Source organism: Lampris incognitus, chromosome 14 (genome assembly GCF_029633865.1).
Source record: "Lampris incognitus isolate fLamInc1 chromosome 14, fLamInc1.hap2, whole genome shotgun sequence".
NCBI classification, from domain to species: domain Eukaryota; kingdom Metazoa; phylum Chordata; class Actinopteri; order Lampriformes; family Lampridae; genus Lampris; species Lampris incognitus.
The window spans coordinates 38,871,717-38,890,113 of NC_079224.1; the positions used below are offsets into that span (position 1 = coordinate 38,871,717).

General features: G+C 46.4%; 1 protein-coding gene across 1 annotated transcript; it reads left to right on the forward strand.

Moving 5' to 3' along the window:
- Positions 1–189: 189 nt before the first annotated feature.
- On the forward strand, positions 190–12,498 carry LOC130124182 (midnolin-A-like). The gene is made up of 8 exons (XM_056293633.1): positions 190–301; positions 5,345–5,541; positions 6,152–6,239; positions 6,441–6,503; positions 6,932–7,498; positions 8,701–8,806; positions 9,033–9,269; positions 10,967–12,498. The coding sequence occupies exons 1-8, from the start codon at positions 236–238 to the stop codon at positions 11,173–11,175; spliced, it is 1,533 nt and encodes a 510-aa protein (XP_056149608.1). The 5' UTR covers positions 190–235; the 3' UTR covers positions 11,176–12,498.
- Positions 12,499–18,397: the final 5,899 nt, after the last annotated feature.

Consider the following 18,397-nt stretch of genomic DNA (forward strand, 5'->3'; position numbering starts at 1 on the left):
AGGCTACGGTACAAAAGGCGCAGACAGGAAACAGAGTAAGAAACACAGCCAACGGGTCTCACCAGGCAATGCAGAAACAGACAGGTTGGCAGATAACATGGGCTGGACCGGCCTGGGTGAGCGGTCTAGAACAATCTGGCTCTGATAGTGGGGAAAGGGCTGATAGACATACTGCAGGGGGGTGACTGGTGGAATATGGGTAACAGGCAAAACTGGACTGGTCTAGGTGCTGGGAATGGGACTGGTATTGCTGGAGCTGGAAGCCGGACCGGAGTTGGCATCACTGGAACTGGAAGCAGCGGTGACACTTTTTTTTTTTAATCAGGCTTTATATGTCAGATTAAATAGTCACATCTGCCTAATGATGGATTGTAAATTCATGTTTTACTTGTTTCTGTTTCTGGTTGACACAGCATGGAAAAATAACAAAATAAACAACAACAAAAATTGTTCTGTGCTGCCAGAACGTTGCCCTAATTAGTTAAAAAAATGCCAAAGTGCAAATAATATCTGATATTGTAAACCTTGCAGTGTTTTATAATAGTTTCTGAGCAGTACGGTGCAGTGGGGTGCATGACTGGGTAGGCAATGAACTATATTTATGTGTACCAGAGAGAAGCACAAGCACACTCTGCCTCAGCAGCCTGCATTCACCAACGCTAGCTTTGGGACCAAGCCATCCTGAATAGGGCATGCCTTTCATTGATAAAACAACAAGTTTTACATAATTTTTCAAAACAATCTTAACAAAGTGAAGTTAAAATAAATAAATAAATGTTTTTTCTTATGAGCCTGGGTGAGGCACTGCCTCCCCTGCCTCCCCTGACTGCACGTCACTGTTCCTGAGTATTACTGTGCAGCGTTTCATCGTCAATGAACGTTGTCCGCCAACGTAACACTGGTGAAGCGTGGCTACCCTCTAGTGGACGACTCAAGTACTACACGAACCAGAAGGATTACGAACTGGATACTGAAATATACAAAAGGAAGGGTCCTTCCGTAGCGAAGAAACACAAAACCAGCTGAGGAAATGTCCGCTTTGACCCAGGATCCATTGAAACGTCAGAGTCTGTATACATCAGCCATGCCTCGAAGTTTTGCAATAAATTGCGGAGGATAATTGCCAGGAAAGGATCGTTCAAACACCGGCAGGGGGTAGAAAGGACCTTGTCAGCAGGCTGCCGATGGCACCAGTGCAGCCAGGAGGATAAGCATGTAGATAAGCATGTGCTGTATTACTTATAGTGCTGCTGCTGTATGATTTATAGTAATAACTTTGGGGTATCTGAGAATCTTCCCATAATACTATAAATTTTTTTTCCTTTTCCTCAGGTGTATTGTCAGACTATTTGGTTTTGATTACACCCTGCATACCCTGTTGTTGTTGTTGTTGTTGTTTTGTTTTTTCTGGAACCCTTTCGGCCCATAACTGAATGGATTTTTATCGTCTCTACATTATTTAAGAATTAAATGGCCGATAGTACGGTGTGTAAGTGCGCTTTATGCGGGCGATGTGTTTGTGAATTTGTAGTTTTTCCAGTTGAGCATCATCAACATCAGTCAACATCATGATGTCATGTACAGTGACATCACACACACACACACACACACACACACACACACACACACACACACACACACACACACACACACACACACACACACACACACACACACACACACACACACAGCTGCAGAGACAAAAGACAAAAGTCGAAGGCAAACCTAAACACAGAGTACAGACAGCTGCAGACACAGACTGCCAGTCACACACACACACACACACACACACACACACACACACACACACACACACACACACACACACACACACACACACACACACACACACACACAGCTGCAGAGACAAACGAACACAGGGTGTAGATAGACAACTGCAATCACAGACTGCTACAGTCTCACACACACACACACACACACACACACACACACACACACACACACACACACACACACACACACACACAAACACACACACATCTTGTCTTTCTTGAGTGACAGAAGTGGCAACAGCCCCAGCGGGCATGCACTCAGTGTGTTGGGGCTGTGCATTTGTGGTCAGCTTCAAGGCCTCGTGCGTCCTATTCAACACTACCAGACACACACGCGGGTACGGAGGCTGGTAGCGTCTACAGGTGCGTGGTTGCGTCACGGTGCTGGTTCCTGCTTTGCTGCAGGACTTCAGGGGTCACGCCGGTGCAACGTGTTCCATTCGCTTTTTTAATGATGTCAGAAGGTTTCAAGGAAGCTGAACTCACGCCTGTGAGCGCTGGCATGTGGCGCAGGGGGCATCCAGCTGCAGCGAGTAATCAGACTGCACCAAAGCAATGCATTTGATGTACTGTGAACGAAAATGACCCCTTACAAGCAAGCGGCCTCTCAGTTTTCCAGCAGGGAAACTTTGAAACTCCAAACTTACTAGTTCCTTCTTACTGGCCAGGTCACCGATTCGTTCTTTAACACGTTGCATTCGAACCAACAATGCACTGACGTCAACTGGGCTTATTTCTTCTTTGACTTGTGCGTAACCCTCTGGAAGAGAGCGGTGAGTCCAGTCACCAGATCCCAGCCTGTGTGTGTGCAGTCCTGTGTGCTTCTGCAGCTGTGTCTGCGTTGCACGTGTCTCCCGCCGCCAACACTGAAAATGATCGAGCGTTTTGTTGCAGCTTGCACAATCCTCCATTAAAGACCTACAGCACACACGGACACACACTGAGCCCCCACTCGCAGCTTGGATAGGCACAATGCCTTTTTGGTTTAGTTTTTTTTTTGGCAGATAGCTGAGTGTCATTGTGCGTCATTCTGCAGGACTGTTAATCCTGTTTAGCCGGCGTGGTAGTCAGCAATACCAAGGACTCCCAGTTTAATAGGAACAGCAGCTTGTGACTCGCTCGGAGGCTACGTGTTCAAGTCCGTGCTGAAATCGAGTGGCGTCTTCCTCTTTGCCTCTATATTGATTCATTTGAAAGTTTCAAGAAAGCCGCTTTATTTTGTCATTGTGCAGGTTACGATGACATTCATTCTCTGTATTTAACCCCTCCGATCGTATAGGAGCAGTGGGCAGCTGCAGCGCCCAGAGACCAACTCCAGTTCTTCATTCCATTGCCTTGCTCAGGGGCACAGGCAGGAGTGTTAACCCTAACGTGCATGTCTGTTTGATGGTGGGAGACACGGGGAGAACATGCAACCTCCACACAGAAAGGGCCTGGGTCGGCCTGGGGTTTGAACCCAGGACCTTCTTGCTGTTGAGGCAACAGTGCTGACCACTGGGCCAGAAAAGGGGGGGGGGTTTCGCCCCAGCAATGCGTCCATCAGAGGCCTATGGGAGAGTATATCAATGCAGGCCGAAGCTAGGAGACCAAAGGAAAGAGGCTATTTAAAACTTTAGTAAGGTCCACCCCCGGCACTGTACCATGCCTTGTAATCTCACCCACATTGATTATTCCTACGGGTCTCTTCCTATTCCTGTCTCATCGTAAGGCTGTCGGCCGAGAGCATAGCTGTATTTAAGACGAGTGTGTCGGCCCCCCCTGTAATCACAGCAAAGAAAGAAAGAAAGAAGGCATTAAGAGGAAGCCCTTAAAGACACAATTACAGACAAAGGTGGAAGGAGGAAGAGAAAAAAACACAATTAGCTTATTGACATGGCTGCCAACAAAGAGAGAATACCACGAGATTATGAAGCGGCCATTTGGGTTCACTGTTCTTCTCACCTGCTGCAAAGGTGCTGGTGCACGTGTGTGTGTGTGTGTGTGTGTGTGTGTGCGCGTGCATATTTGGGTGTGTGTAATGAGAACGGAGAGTAGGTGGATGAGCGGGGAAAGTGAGGTTGGTGGGATAGGAATGTAGTGACGTGGTTGATATAAAGTGGGGGTTTGGTGTGTGAGGCTATTTTTAGTTATCACAGGAGACGGTTGCATTTCTCTGCCTTGGTCTCTACGTCACTCGGTTTAGGCTGGTCCCGGTACGTCCTGGATGCAGTGCTGCTGAAGACCAGAGGGAGGACATGAATGCTGAACAATTGTGGATGTCAGGCGCTGTGGTAGTATATGGAAAATGAAGCAGACCAGAAAAGGCAGAGAAGGCTCCTCTTTCTTCCCTTCCCCTTCTCCAGTGGTGCAGACTCAACGTAGACAGGTGGATTCTTTACTGTACTATTTGAGAAAATGTGCTGCCACAACCTGCGCGTCAAAACACAAGTTGGCCTCCTAACATCCAAATACAAATCTGCAGGGGGGGGGGTCGAAGTTAAACAGAAATGTTGCCTCAAATGAGCCTCGAGCGAGCTACAATACTGAATAATCGAGACAGTTGCGCATTTTGACTTTCTTTCATGATGGAGGCCTAGTCAGAAGCAGGGTAGATTTATTGGCCAAGTATGTCTCCACAAACGAGGTATTTGTCTCGGTTTGACTCATACAGATCAATATTTGACGCCACCCAACAGCAACGGTAAAACGGTGGAGGGCGAGGATGGTTTAACAGTGATGATAAAGGCTCCAGCATCCCGCCAGCCTGAGTGGGCTAAGCGGTTTGGATAATGGATGGATGGGTGGATGGATAAAGGTTGGTAGTGATTAGGGAATGCTGTAAATAAACAAACACTATTGTGTTCAAGTTGCACAGTATGGGACTTAAATATATTGCACTTTGACATAGCCTAGCGTGCACGCACGCACACACACAATCATACACGTGTCGTGTGCCACAGCACGGTACACTCGTTTATATAAATACTGCACAGTGCAGTATTTATATAAATATACATATGGAATTAGTAAACGTGAAAATATAACGCACGCTGAGCAGCTGCACACATCAGACAGCCTCAATGAACAAGTGACTGAGGCAGAAACTGGGCTTCCCCCCCCGTGAGAAACACTGCTTCTGATTGGACGATACCGGCAGGCTACGCATCATACTCCTTACTGATTGGCTACTTCGATGAGGTGGGCGGGTTCACCCAAATAAAACGGATACCACGGAGTTAGAATATTTAAAGCGTGGCTTCTGTTCTGCGGGAGCCAGCCCGGCCCATATAGTCACGCATCTTTATGTTGTCGGACTTAAATGTGTTTCCTCCCTGTCAGCCACGTTTTTATTCTCCTCCCCATTTTACACGCGAGTCCACTGAGGAAAGACTAGCGGGAAAGTCGCCTAGCAGAAAATCTGACCTGGGGTTTGTGCTGTGAATAGGGGGGATTTTGCCGCGTTGCGCATTAAATGACCCTGACAACTGATTTTTTTTTTCCTATTCTGATCGTAAATTGGACCTCCCGCCATGTCTCCGCCCTCCGGCCCGGTTCGGCGTGTGGACCAGCAGCGTCAACGCAGCCCCGTCCGTCCCAAGTCTCCGGTCGGTGCGGCGATGTCTCCCATCCGCCTGTCCGTCACCTCCACCACGGGCAGCCAGTTTGACCTGTCTGTCCCGCCGGAGGAGACGGTGGAGGAGCTGGTGACCCGCCTCTCCCGTTCACTCAGCCTGCCCAGAGACCGCATTGTGCTCCTGTACAAGGAGAGGTGAGCAAAATATTGCCCAAATTAACAGCTTGGCCTGCCATACTAGTTAGTACTGGACACTTTAACAGGTTATCTCCGCCGGGCTATGCCTATGGGTCCATAAGTTCTTGTATGCAGGGGTGTAGCTGGGGGGGGGGTCGTTTGACCTACCTCAAACGACCCCCCCCCCCAAAAAAATGTTTTATATTCAACAAAAGTTTATTCAATGAAACCAAGCAGCAGTTACCTTAGAAACAAAATCAAAATAAGCTCTCAGTCACTCCAATTTCACATTTCTGAGACTGAAATATTCTTCGTTTGGTGATCCTTCCACTGCTACTAGTCTACTAGTCCGCTAACAGTTTTAGTGTACTATAATGTGGTGTATTTGTAGCCATAGTTAATAGCCAAGTTGCATAAAATGTGTTGTGCTCAGGATAAAAAGGTGTACTTTTTGGCACCCCCTCCCCTTCAGTTGCCTGACAACAACCCTATGACCTCCCTAAATGTATTTATGATATGAAGTAAAACGTCTTGTTAATTCATTACCTATTTTGTATGCCGCCTGTTAATGGGATGACAGAAACTGTCCCTCTTTGACATGTATACACCATATGGTTTGTTGATGCAGGCAGCTGAAAGCAGGGAAACTCTTGGACTTGGGTGTAGCGGATGAGAGTAAACTTAAACTGGTCCCTGCTGTCGAAGCCGGTTTCGAAGTAAGTTGGATTGCATAATGGCATAATAGATTTTACTGGCTGATGACGATAGAGTGCAAGATGTCAGACACCTCTTTCAATTGTGAAATCATAATGTGCTTAAAACTTTCAACATTTCAAAATTTCAACATTTTGTTCCCAGTTTACAGAGACCGCTGCTTGTTAGTAACTCGTATTTTGTTACATCTTTTATGTCCATAGTGCCAAACATCTAAGACCGAAACATCCATGATACAATCTCTGGAGAGTTTAACAGAAGCTCAGGTAATAATTCATGTGTTGTAAGTAACTGTGGCCTTAAAAGTGCTTTGGTTTGGTTGGGACTTGAGGTATAATGCAACATTTCGTTGTTCTGTGGTTAGCTGAAAATGCTATTTTAACACGAGTGGTCCATTGTGAAAGGGTTTTGAGGGGGGGGAAAAAACCCAAAAATGTGCACCACTTCTCGTTTTGATGGTTTTGTGATGCACACGTGTGTGCATACATGAGCAAATCAGTTCATATCCTGCGAATGAACTGTTTGTGTTATTTATATTCCAACAAATCCAAAAACACGTATAACACAAATGCACCCTCTCACATGGATGCAGTTACACACATCCACTTCTACTGAAGAGGGAGCCTGAGGGCTGTCATTGACTTAATTCAGCAAACTATGAAACGGTTCTTTCTTTTGCTACCCTGTAATGCAGATCAGCGACTTCCTGTCTGGGCGTTTACCTTTGACCCTTTCCCTGGGAAATGGTGCACATGTGATGTATGTCCAACTCCAGCTGGCTGTCCAGAATGTAGCCGGACTGCAGCAGCAGCACAAGCATCCAAGGACATGGAGCGATAACAAGGTGCAAGCTGGGCTGATGAATTCGATCCGTTTGAACCACCCTGGATCTGTGTTGACCCGTTCCTCCACCAACACCCCAGCATACCCTACTCCATCCCCCTCTCAAATCTTTCCTGCGGTCCCTCATTCTCCAGCCTCTTCCCAACTAAGCAGCCAAAGGCCCACGACTTTTCACCTCTCGACAGCCACCGCCACCTCGTCCGACTTGTCCAATGCAACCCCTACAGTCTGCCATCCACAGAGTTCAACCTCTTCTCACTCCTATCCATTTCACTCCGTCCTCACATCTCCCTCTCTGCCTTCTCACCCTCCACCTTCCAACTCTCCGAGTCTCCCTGCCTCCCCCTGCAGCTGTCTTAGTCCCACCTGCTCCAATCCTGGACACCAGAGCCCAGCTGTAGCTTCAACCTTCCCAGAGGTTAGCAGAACAATCCATTTTACAAAGTAATTTGATAGTACCTTGTTTTTCCCAGTGATATAAAAGGGTAATTCCTTGTTTGTTTATTTGTTTGTTTGTTTTTTGCCATCATGCATATAGGTTATGATATCATTGTATAGATTTTGGATATGGGACCACCACTTTACAACATGAGCGTCAGACATGTTTCAGCTAGTCCAATTCAACCCAGTTATATATTAACCCATGTATTTGGAAGCTGAAAATGAAAGTGCATGTTCAAGTTATTTCCTGAATTGTCCAATATTATCAATAGTTTATTGCATTGCTGAGCTATTTCCTGGTTCGACTTGCAGGAATGACCAGCTTACACTTACCATAGGTAGCAGCAACTATCGACCAACTATCTGACCGGCCCGATTGAGAAGTCATAGATAATGGGAAATCATCCACACGGTCTAATTTAGGCACTAGATTTTTGTTGTTGTTGAAAGGAGAGGTTTAAGGCTCATGTTCTGTCTCTGGTTGTAAAGTTGTCTAGCGATGCTGCCCTGCCCAAAACCTCCAAAATGGAGCCAGTGAGTGAAATGGTATCATAGCTTATATGCATGATGGCAAACACCATGGAAATATGACACAGATGAAACATTGCCGAGGGCATCCGGGTGGCGTGGCGGTCTATTCCGTTACCTACCAACACGGGGCTCGCCGGTTTGAATCCCCATGTTACCTCTGGCTTGGTTGGGCATCCCTACAGACACAATTGGCCATGTTTGCGGGTGGGAAGCCAGATGTGGTTATGTGTTCTGGTCGCTACACTAGCGCTGCCTCTGGTCGGTCGGGGCGCCTGTTCAGGGGGGAGGGGGAACTTGGGGTAATAGCGTGATCCTTCCACACACTACATCCCCCTGGTGAAACTCTTCACTGTCAGGTGAAAAGAAGCGGCTGGCGACTGACCCCACATGTATCGGAGGAAGCATGTGGTAGTCTGCAGCCCTCCCCGGATCGGCAGAGGGGTTGGAGCAACGACCGGAATGGCTCGGAAGAGCGGGGTAGTTGGCCAAAAATACAATTGGGGATTAAAAAGAGGGAACCCTCCCCCCCAAAAAAAAAATATTGCCATGAGCCTGTTTAGAGTTCAAAATATCTTTGGATACCATTCGAGTTTTGATAGGGTGTATTTTACCTTGCAGTGAAAAAGGAAAATATCTTGTTCTTCATAGATTAATAGTCTTGCTTTGTCACCTGATGTGCTGTGCCAGGAGCCAGGAGCAGTCATAGAGAGTTTGGTGAACCACGCTCCGGGACACTTCTCAGGCACCTTCTCAGGTAAATCTTCCTCGTTTTGGGAAACTGGGCTTGAAGGCAACAACACGGCAGTGAAAAAGAAGAGACTCTGATCAGTTTTGTGTATTCTGTCCTTATCCTTACTGCGCTGTTTTTAATCCACTCCCCTCACTTCCTCGTCCATCTTCCTCATACCTCGCCTCTTCTCTAACCCCATTTCATGTTCACTCCTTACTTCCTCTTACACCCCCCCCCCCCGTTACCTCAGGTACTCTGGCACCTCTCAGTGGCGTCAACCACCCCCGCCGTGGCATTGCCATTATCCTGCAGATCCTCAATGATCTTCTCAGTGCCACATGTCAACATCAGGCGATGACACACACCCTTCCCCAGCGCCACGTTCCAACAGCAGGCCTCCCAGTCAGCCCAGATCACTCGGACAAAGCGAGCCCGCAACCACCAAGTACCCAGAGAAGGAAGGTTCAGGACCTCAGTAAAGCAACAGGTGAACCTGACTTCATGCTATCCTGACAACACCAAACCCGACACAACATTGTGCGGGACTTCATTCTTGTATTGTACAAAGTAGAAATTAAGTCGGTGAACGAGTTGGTCTCTCTGTGCACATTGGTGACATCTACAGCTGCCACACGAAGAAGAATTTTTTTTTGTACCATTCCTCATTCGCTACGTTTTTCAAAAGCGTAAAGTCGATCGAAATAGCTTGTCACAGTACTCCATAAAAACAATCTTATCACGTATGTATTAAATGAATGACACGCTTTCATTCTCCGTAATAATTCAGAAGAATTTATGTCTCACGCTTCCCCTGACTTAAGCCACATTGACAGATGGTGTCCAGGTGCTGTGCAGTGTGGCCATGTTAGCTTGCGCACAGCTGGTAAGGTTGTGAAGATATACACATACTTGTAAGGAACTTTTTAAAAAAAAAAATTTTTTTTACCATGTCCATAGAAAGACGTTCACGGCTTGGGTATCATGGATTGCTGCAAGGTTGTGGATCATATCAGGATTCTTCTTTTCCCATTTTATTTCAGATCCAGAATCTCTCGATTGCAAAATACGAGCCAGAATGTGTTTTGGTGCGAGTGAAGTAGAGACGCGTCAACAGTTTACATGCACGCTGTCACACAACACAGAGATAACAGCACGTCACATAAAACGCTCAGGAAGAGTGCAGATCATGCAAAGTCATTGGTTTTAATACATGTTACCCAACAAAAACAAAAATTACTACCAGGCCTGTGGACGCGAGTCAGCAGAACATGGATTCGAGTCAGACAAATTCGGTGACGTTGGACTTTACTGGACAAAACTGAAAAAGACTTGAACTCAACTTTAACACTAATGATATTTTTCTTACCTTTATTAGACAGGGAAAGGCAGACAGGAAATGGGAGATAGAGAGAGAGAGAGAGATATGACATGCAACAAAGACTGCCAGCTGGAATCGAACCAGCAACGGTTGCGACCATGTGGGGCCACATGGTATACGCTGTAACCATTTGGCTACGGAGGCTCCCCATGACTCATGATTTTAACTTGGACTTGAACCTTTTGACATGAACGACTTGAGGCCTTCTCTAAGCCCAAAAATAAAACTCTTCGTTTCTTTAATTACAGATCCACGATGAATAAATACGGTTATAAATACGAATTTTAAAAAGCATTCATGAGTTGTTAAGCATATTAACCATTACTCTGATTTCAACATTTTGAAATGGCACCTAATTTGATGAAGAGTACATGCTGACTTGTTTAGGACTGGAAACTCAGTTTATGACTTGGGACTTGGAAAACAATGACTTGGTCCCGTCTCTGACGCTCATAAGATTTTGATACAGTGTGTATTCAGGCAGCAAGGCGTTCACTTTTTCAAACATACCCTGATATTACATCTAACTCCTCTACCCAAAACCATAAATCCCTGGAATATATTGCCTATATTCGGTTATTAATGAGAGTGCAAAAGAGCAATAATATTCAATGAACTGTTAATGTCAGCCCTGTGATGGACTGGCGGCCTGTCCAGGGTGTCTCCCCGCCTGCTGCCCAGTGACTGCTGGGATAGGCTCCAGCATCCTGTGACCCGAATTCGGTTAAGCAGCTTGGATAATGGATGGATGGAACTGTTAATGTCTGAACTTTTTTTTTCTTTTTTTTTTTTTATTGCTCCCTTAGATTTGGACAGCCATAGCCAGCAGGCATCCACAGAGGAGAACATTGCCTTGCGCTGTAAGATGGAGGAACTCCAGTGTTTGATGCACCAGAGGCGTTTGCACAGACGGACACGCTGCAGCACACAGCCCAAGCAAACCCCTCACCCATACCAACGCCAGCGCGGTCGCTCTTGGACCTCTGGACGACAGAGAATCAACAAATGTCCATAACGATGACTGTTCGCCAGTCGGTGAAGGCGGGTCTCCAGATGACCCGAAGCCGCACTATCACCGAGGAGCCATCATGTAGACCGGAGATGACCTCTGACCTTGTGGTGTTCTAGTTTAATGATGGGCAGCAAAGGCTTCTGGGAGACAAAGCACCATTTGAGTGTTTTCCCAAACAGACTTAGTGAGATGTGACCCTAATGAACTGAAAGAAGCTGAGCCTTGATAACTTAAGGAGTCACTGGAGCTCCTTAATGTTTTCATATCATTGTAATATACATTGTGTTCAGTCTATTCACATTGTCTGTCAATGCAGGAAATATGTAGCATATCTCAAAGTTGGGGTTCAAATTCAGATTTTGTACTCGGATCTTACAACTTTGTGCTTCTTAAATCTTTCTAAAAAATGCTGGTAAACTGTGGATTCAAATGACTTAAGCATATGTCTTAAAATTCAAATTGTAGGGCCGCTCTGATGGCCGAGCGGAATAAACCGCCGTTCTTGCAACCCGCTGGTCGTGTGCCTGGGAGGTTCGTATCCCAGACTCGCCGTACCCGCTCACGGCCAGAGCGTCCGCGGGCTAAGGCCTTCATTAGGCCACCCTTACCCGATGGATAGTGGCTGTAGATCGGTGTAGTGTTCGGGAACTTGTCGTTCTCCAGCGACCCCTCTGGCCCATCCGCGCTTGCAGCCAAGCAACCGAAAGCATTCTCCCTATGTCTCCTTCACGGCCTGAAGGTAAAAAGCAAGAGCAGCCAACACGAGTTTGAAGGAAGCTGGTGTTACGACTATCTCCTTCCTGTGGAAACGTGAGCCAGGGGAGTTATCGACAAGAGTTCTGGCCATATGCCATTGGGTTAATCAGGTGGGAAAAGGGGAAAAACTAGAAATAAATTTATATTTTAAAAAAAAAATCAAATTGTCGGGGGGCGTCCGGGTGGCATGTCAGTCTATTCTGTTGCCTGCCAGCACGGGGATCATCGGTTCGAATCCCCATGTTGCCTCCAGCTTGGTCGAGTGTCCCTGCGGACACAATTGGTATGTGTCCTGGGGCCTCATATCAGTCGTTACCATAGGCAAATTTGTGCGTACACAACCATGGAATTTTTTAGCCCTCAAGACTGTCTGACAGTTAGCAGCAAAGCATGATGGTTATTTGTAATTCCTTCCTCCTAATATCTATTGTCTACCTCTTGCAACGAGAAGTCACCCAGGCCTGCCAAGACATCAGTGTTAGCCCATCCATGTCTAAATTCAGGGGTTACCCAGGTTCTACACTGGTCTCTGAGACAAACTTCAGGGCTAAAAAATCCCACTGGTGTGTACGCACAAATTTGCCCATAGTAACAATTGATACATGAGGCCCCAGGTCACTGCACTAGCGCCTCCTCTGGTCGGTTGGGGCACCTGTTCGAGGGTGAGAGGGAAGTGGGGGGGAATAGTGTGAGCCTCCTGCGTGCTATGTCCCCCTGGTGAAACTCCTCACTGTCAGGTGAAAAGAAGTAGCTGGAGACTCCACATGTATCAGAGGAGGCATTGGAGGAGGCAGAAGAGTGGGGTAAATGGCGGGATAAGATTGGAGAGAAAAGGGTGGAAAATTCCAAAAAAAGATCACATTGTCATGACGCGTGTTTCTCATACTCATCTTTCTTAAGCAAAACTAAAATATCAATGGTGAAAGAAGTAAAAATCAGGAAATTAAAAAAAAACTTATCAACAACCATTTGCTTATGTTTGTGGTCAAGCAGCCCGAGTCTGAGTCTTATGTGGATGTCTAACAGAGAAAGGCATGGTTCCCTTTGCTAATCACTGACCAGAAACACACCGGAGGGGAGGAAAAAACATATTCTTGTCCTCTTTCTGTGATTCACAGTCCTCTCCAAGTTTTACCACTGTCATATTAACTGGCTTGGGAGATTTTCAGGAAAATGTATGTGAATCCCACTACAATAAACATCCATCAGGTGACGTTGCCTGCTTAAATGGCTTTCTCAGTGCTGGATACACAAATCACAGTTCAGGATTTGTGCAGCAGGGCACTCGTGTTGTTTATATTTCCCATTTTAATAACTGGATCGGGGTACGTTTAACTTGGCCTGGATTGTCTCTTGGCGGTATAAGGATGGTTCCTGGACCGGTGTATCTGTCTTTGCTAATGTTTGTGGTTTGACCGCAAACCTTTGGCCTTGTATGGAGAGAAACACTCATATGCTCTGTCAAATTTTGCACATCTGCCTTGCCCTTGTAATACCCTTGAAGATGGGCGAACAGCTGAGGGTTTCACGTTATTCAATAAAATTTGGAATTTGGTTTGATTCCTCTTAACCACGCTCTTTTTGTGTGTCTCTCGATGGGACCTTCGAGCTGTGCCTGCGAACGAGATTCCTGAGGACGCCGAGGGAGGAGCCCTTCCCCGAACACGTCATCAAATAACGACCTCGTTCAAACAACGACGAGCCTGAAACCATCCAAGCAAAACCCGATTAAGAAATAGGGCGCAGCAAAAGAAAAACCTTATCAGTGGCGCAACGCTCACGACTGCTGCCAAAAGTCTTGTTTTCTGATTGTGACTCTGAAAAGTTGACTCCCATCTCTCACCATTTCATAATCCGCTCATTCCCTGGCAACCCTCCAGTTAGCAGAACAAACCAGAGTACCAACACGGGAGGCCGATGGCGTGGTCAGTTTGAGCGGTTACGAAACAGTCCTTCAGTAACCAAAATGGCTGCTCCTGTTTATGAACGCATCCAGTCACATCTAATCAGGGGCTTTAAGTTAATGCTCGCAGTAGACTGTGCATGTGACGCGTCTAATTCCTATCGTGTCAATAATCCGCTTCTCAATGGGAGAGGGGACGTGTAAATGCCAGCCGGTGTTGTTCTGCAGAAGCTGGCTCCATTGAAACGTGAGCGAAGGAAGACAATGTGACGTGTGTCCCCCAGTGATGTCATTGGCCCACACTGATGACACTGTGCAGACGCACAGACTCAGTAGTCAGAGACATCATTTGGAAAATAGAGATACTTGTTTTCATGGCGAATAAGCCCTTTTAGGGATGAATTAATGGGGCGTTCGGGTGGCGCGACGGTCTATTCTGTTGCCTACCGATACGGGGATCGCCTGTTCGAATCCCTGTGTCACCTCTGGCATGGTCAGGCGTCCCTACAGGTCGTGTCTGCGGGTGGGAAGCCGGATGTGGGTATGTGTCCTCGTCGCTGCACTAGCGCCTCCTTTGGTCGGTCGGGGCGCCTGTTCAGGGGGGAGGGATAGCGTGATCCTCCCACACGCCACGTCCCCCTGGCGAAACTCCTCACTGTCAGGTGAAAAGAAGCAGCTGGTGACTCCACATGTATTGGAGGAGGCATGTGGTAGTCTGCAGCCCTCCTCGGATCGGCAGAGGAGGTGGAGCAGCGACCAGGGCAGCGTGGAAGAGTGGGGTAATTGGCCAGATACAACTGGGGAGAAAAGGGGGGGTGAATTAATTTCGAAACCAAACTTTGCATTCAAATGTCATGCAAATTAGCCTCATCGCTTGAATAATTTGCATAAGAGATCTGTGAAAATATCGTGTGACAGCCATATCACTGTGTGTACATCATCATCATCATCATACTGTGATGTAAATTTAAGAATTAATCATTTCAACTGTCTACCTTTAGTGGTCTTTGTTGGCAAGGTATTTGATGTGATTTTAAGTCTCATAATGCATCACAGAGCGTTGAATCAGTTCATCTGGACACAACGTTTATTGAGAGAAACGTTTCATCACTCCCCTAAAGTGACCTCTTCAGTCTAAACCGAGTGCAGGTACCCCACCCTTGTAAACAATACAGCGGCATCACAACCGAGAACAACGATTGGTTTCATATGCAAACTGCTGGGACCATTAACTAGAGTTACAATGACAATGTGTACTATTCACAGAGGATTGGGGAATGTTTGCAATCACAGCATTGTGAGATGGATGTACTCTTAGTCCCCCCCCCTTCACATAGATGGCCTCTTTGACTCCTCATTCAAATCAGCGTTCCTCCCTATCAAGGGTGTGCGCATCCTCATCCTTGAAAGAGTGGCCCCTGGCCTGTAGGTGGGTGTAGACTGCGGAGTCCTGGCCTGACGTTTATTGGTGCTACCGTGCCAAGACTGAAGAGCTCACTAGATGTGATGAACCATTTCTCTCCATAAATCTTGTATCCAGATGAACTGATTCAGCTTTCTGTGACTTCCTTACCTGGATTACTGAGCATGCATAAAGACGCTCTCATAATTCTTGGGTGTTGCTGGGGAGAGGGACAACCCGACCCCGGAGAAGCGGTTGATGATGAGATGAGATGAGATGAGATGAGATGAGATGACATGACATAACAGGGCATGACATGACATGACATGACAGATAATGCTTATTTTAAGAACTCTAACAGCAAACATTATTGCATTTGCATGTTTCAAGAAAGAGTACTTGTTTGATGATGAACATTTGTAATGAGACATTTTCATCAAACAGGAAAAGAAATCCTACAAGAAACTTGATTTGAGAGCCTCCGTTTGTTTGTTTTTTTTGCGTAAATGTCTTGGAACAAGTCTTATAATCATGAGACAAGTGCACTTTGTTGAAACGAGCAGTGGGCTGGGAAAACTTAACTAGCAATATCTTGAAATAAGCATTATGAGGCTTAAAACAAGATGAAATACCTCGATAAACTGGTCCTAGCAAGGTCCTCATGAACCAGAGGACCTTGCCAGCGTCCCCACTGAGGAAACCAGTGCAGCTGTGGTTGAATTCTTGTGCCATTTCCTGAGGTCACCAGAGACTGACTACCTTTTCCACACATATGGCCTGAGATGAAGCCTGCGTGTTTGCTCTCATTAATGTTTAGCCAACCTCAAAAGAGAAAGCATGTGTAGCAGTAAACTGAACACACCTGGACATCCTCAAAACTTTTCCCAGGGTTGCAGACAGGCGCGGATCTACGGGGTGGCAAGGGGTGGCAGCTGCCACCTCCGGGACACAGTCTTGCCACCCCTGTTGCCACCCCATTTATAAATCAGATATGTTTTTAAAGTATATTTTATGTACATGCATGGTGAAGGTCAATGAGACCTGCACCAAACTAATCTCAAACAGAAGTTGCCGATTTAGAATCCCCCTCCCCATCACAGGCGCGGATCTACGGGGTGGCAAGGGGTGGCAGCTGCCACCTCCGGGACACAGTCTTGCCGTCCCTTTGCCACCCCAGGAAAAAATCTCTAGATCCGCCACTGGTTACAGAGGACCTGTTCTCCTACATGTTCATGATGGGCGAGGACTGCCTGATTTGGTTTTGTCTTGCAGGAATGAATGGGGAAACATGCTAAACGTTGGCTTTGCAGGAGAAAACCAAAACACCTAAATGCTTAAGATGACAATGAGAGGGCAATACTAAGCAGTCACTGCCAGCACCACTATTCACTTCACTTACGCCCAAAAGCTCATGTTCACAAAATTCGTGTTTTCACCGGATAACTGACATGATAGGGGGTCATCGATTGGCTTCTTTCTTGGAAACGTCAATTACATTAAACTCTCTGACTATTGCAATACAAACTGCTGCTGTACACATCAGGCCAGTCATCTTTTTGTTAGCGTTAGACATCATTGAGTATTTATTCACATATTCAAATTGTTTAATTCTATTTCAATCTGTAGACCCGGTAGGGGACGGGATTGCCACGCTGGTCCACATGGAGATAAAGGTGTAACTTAGCTCAGCAGGGAAGCTGATGCTAAACACTTGTACTTAGAAACGACCTGCTTCGTATTCAGAATTACAAGCCTGTAACCTTCAGATGACTGAAGTGTGTGTGGGGGAGAAAATCCCACCTCTGTCCCTACCATGGGCCTGACCAATGGCGAGAGGACAGAGCAGACAGCGGATAGACAATGTCGTCTGGCCGGGTTCTGGGCCTCCTACACAGATGTACCTTTGCTTTCTCCTCACCTCCCACACATGCATTCAAACACACTTAACCCCTTGCAAGCACATCTATAAACGCATAGACGCATCCCAACTCCCACATGTCCAAATCGGACATGGACCTATCTCCACACACTCATCGGCTCTTGCAGTACTGTCTTGCATAAATCAGCCCGTATAAACAAAGTACTCGAGGCAGGCAAAAACAAACGTTTATCAAAATCTCACTAGGAGTGGGTCCGTTTTTAGGGTCAGAGAGATGAGATACTGACGCAGCTGAAAATGCGAGCCATACATGGCCGAACTTTGCTTAGTGCAAGAGATTTGTTGTTATTTGTGAAACTTTTTCATTAGTTGCTTTTTCTATAGGATTAATAAAAAAATGGTAAGACATTTTAACAGCCAGCCTTACTGGGATTGCTGTGGTGGGCAAAATCTTAATCCCAGTCAGTGTATTGTAACGTGGATGGATAAGAAGACACGCTGGCCGCTGGTTGGTGGGCTTGACTCTTTAGTCGAGCGGTTAGCGATGTCTCCTGCGGTGCGGGCGGCACGGGTTCGCTTCCCGGCCGGGGCAGTTCCTGTGGTCGCGTTGTCCCCCGAATTCGCTACATTGAAATTAGGAGGTCGAATGAGGAAACAGCAGTCATAGGACGAGTTTTTCATGCAGAAGTTATGCTGTGTCAGAACGAGTGGCCTATTTGAATGAAGACCTTTCATCGAAACGCTGCAATTATATTTGTCATGGGGATGACGAGAGTCGTGAATTCGTATCACTGTCACGGCGGAATCATACACAAAACTAGCTGCATTTAATCCCTACTTCAATTCGTGATGGGCTGCGCATCCATCGCAGATGCAGTAAATTTCACATAAGATGTGTTACTGACAACTCACATAAAGATCTGCAACCACTGGCACATACCCGCTTGTTTCTTCTCCAAGAAATGGTGGCTCCTATTCATTGTAACGAAACGTCGACTAACGCTTCAGTGCGATCAGAGTACAGCTTTAATATTCCCGAGGGGCAATTTGGCTTAAAACAGCAGTCAGTAATATTGTCAAAATAATATAAATGACTGCTTCATGGTGGTCACAAGGCCTCATTAAAAGCACAGAGAGGAGCCGCCGGCACTGGGAAACAACAGCCAAACCAAGAGTGAACACAAAAACGCATTGTTTTGTGAGAAAGCTTATGCGTTAAGTACTCCAAATAAAATAAATATACAAATGTAAGTCAGCGGACTCATGTGACAAAAGCCACATTAAA

Excerpts from the sequence above, each read along its gene's own strand:
- LOC130124182 (XM_056293633.1), top strand. The coding sequence starts at position 236 with ATGGGACTGGTATTGCTGGAGCTGGAAGCCGGACCGGAGTTGGCATCA. Across the intron at positions 6,504-6,931 it reads AGAGTTTAACAGAAGCTCAG|ATCAGCGACTTCCTGTCTGG; the intron begins GTAATAATTCAT and ends CCTGTAATGCAG. Across the intron at positions 8,807-9,032 it reads CTTCTCAGGCACCTTCTCAG|GTACTCTGGCACCTCTCAGT; the intron begins GTAAATCTTCCT and ends CCGTTACCTCAG.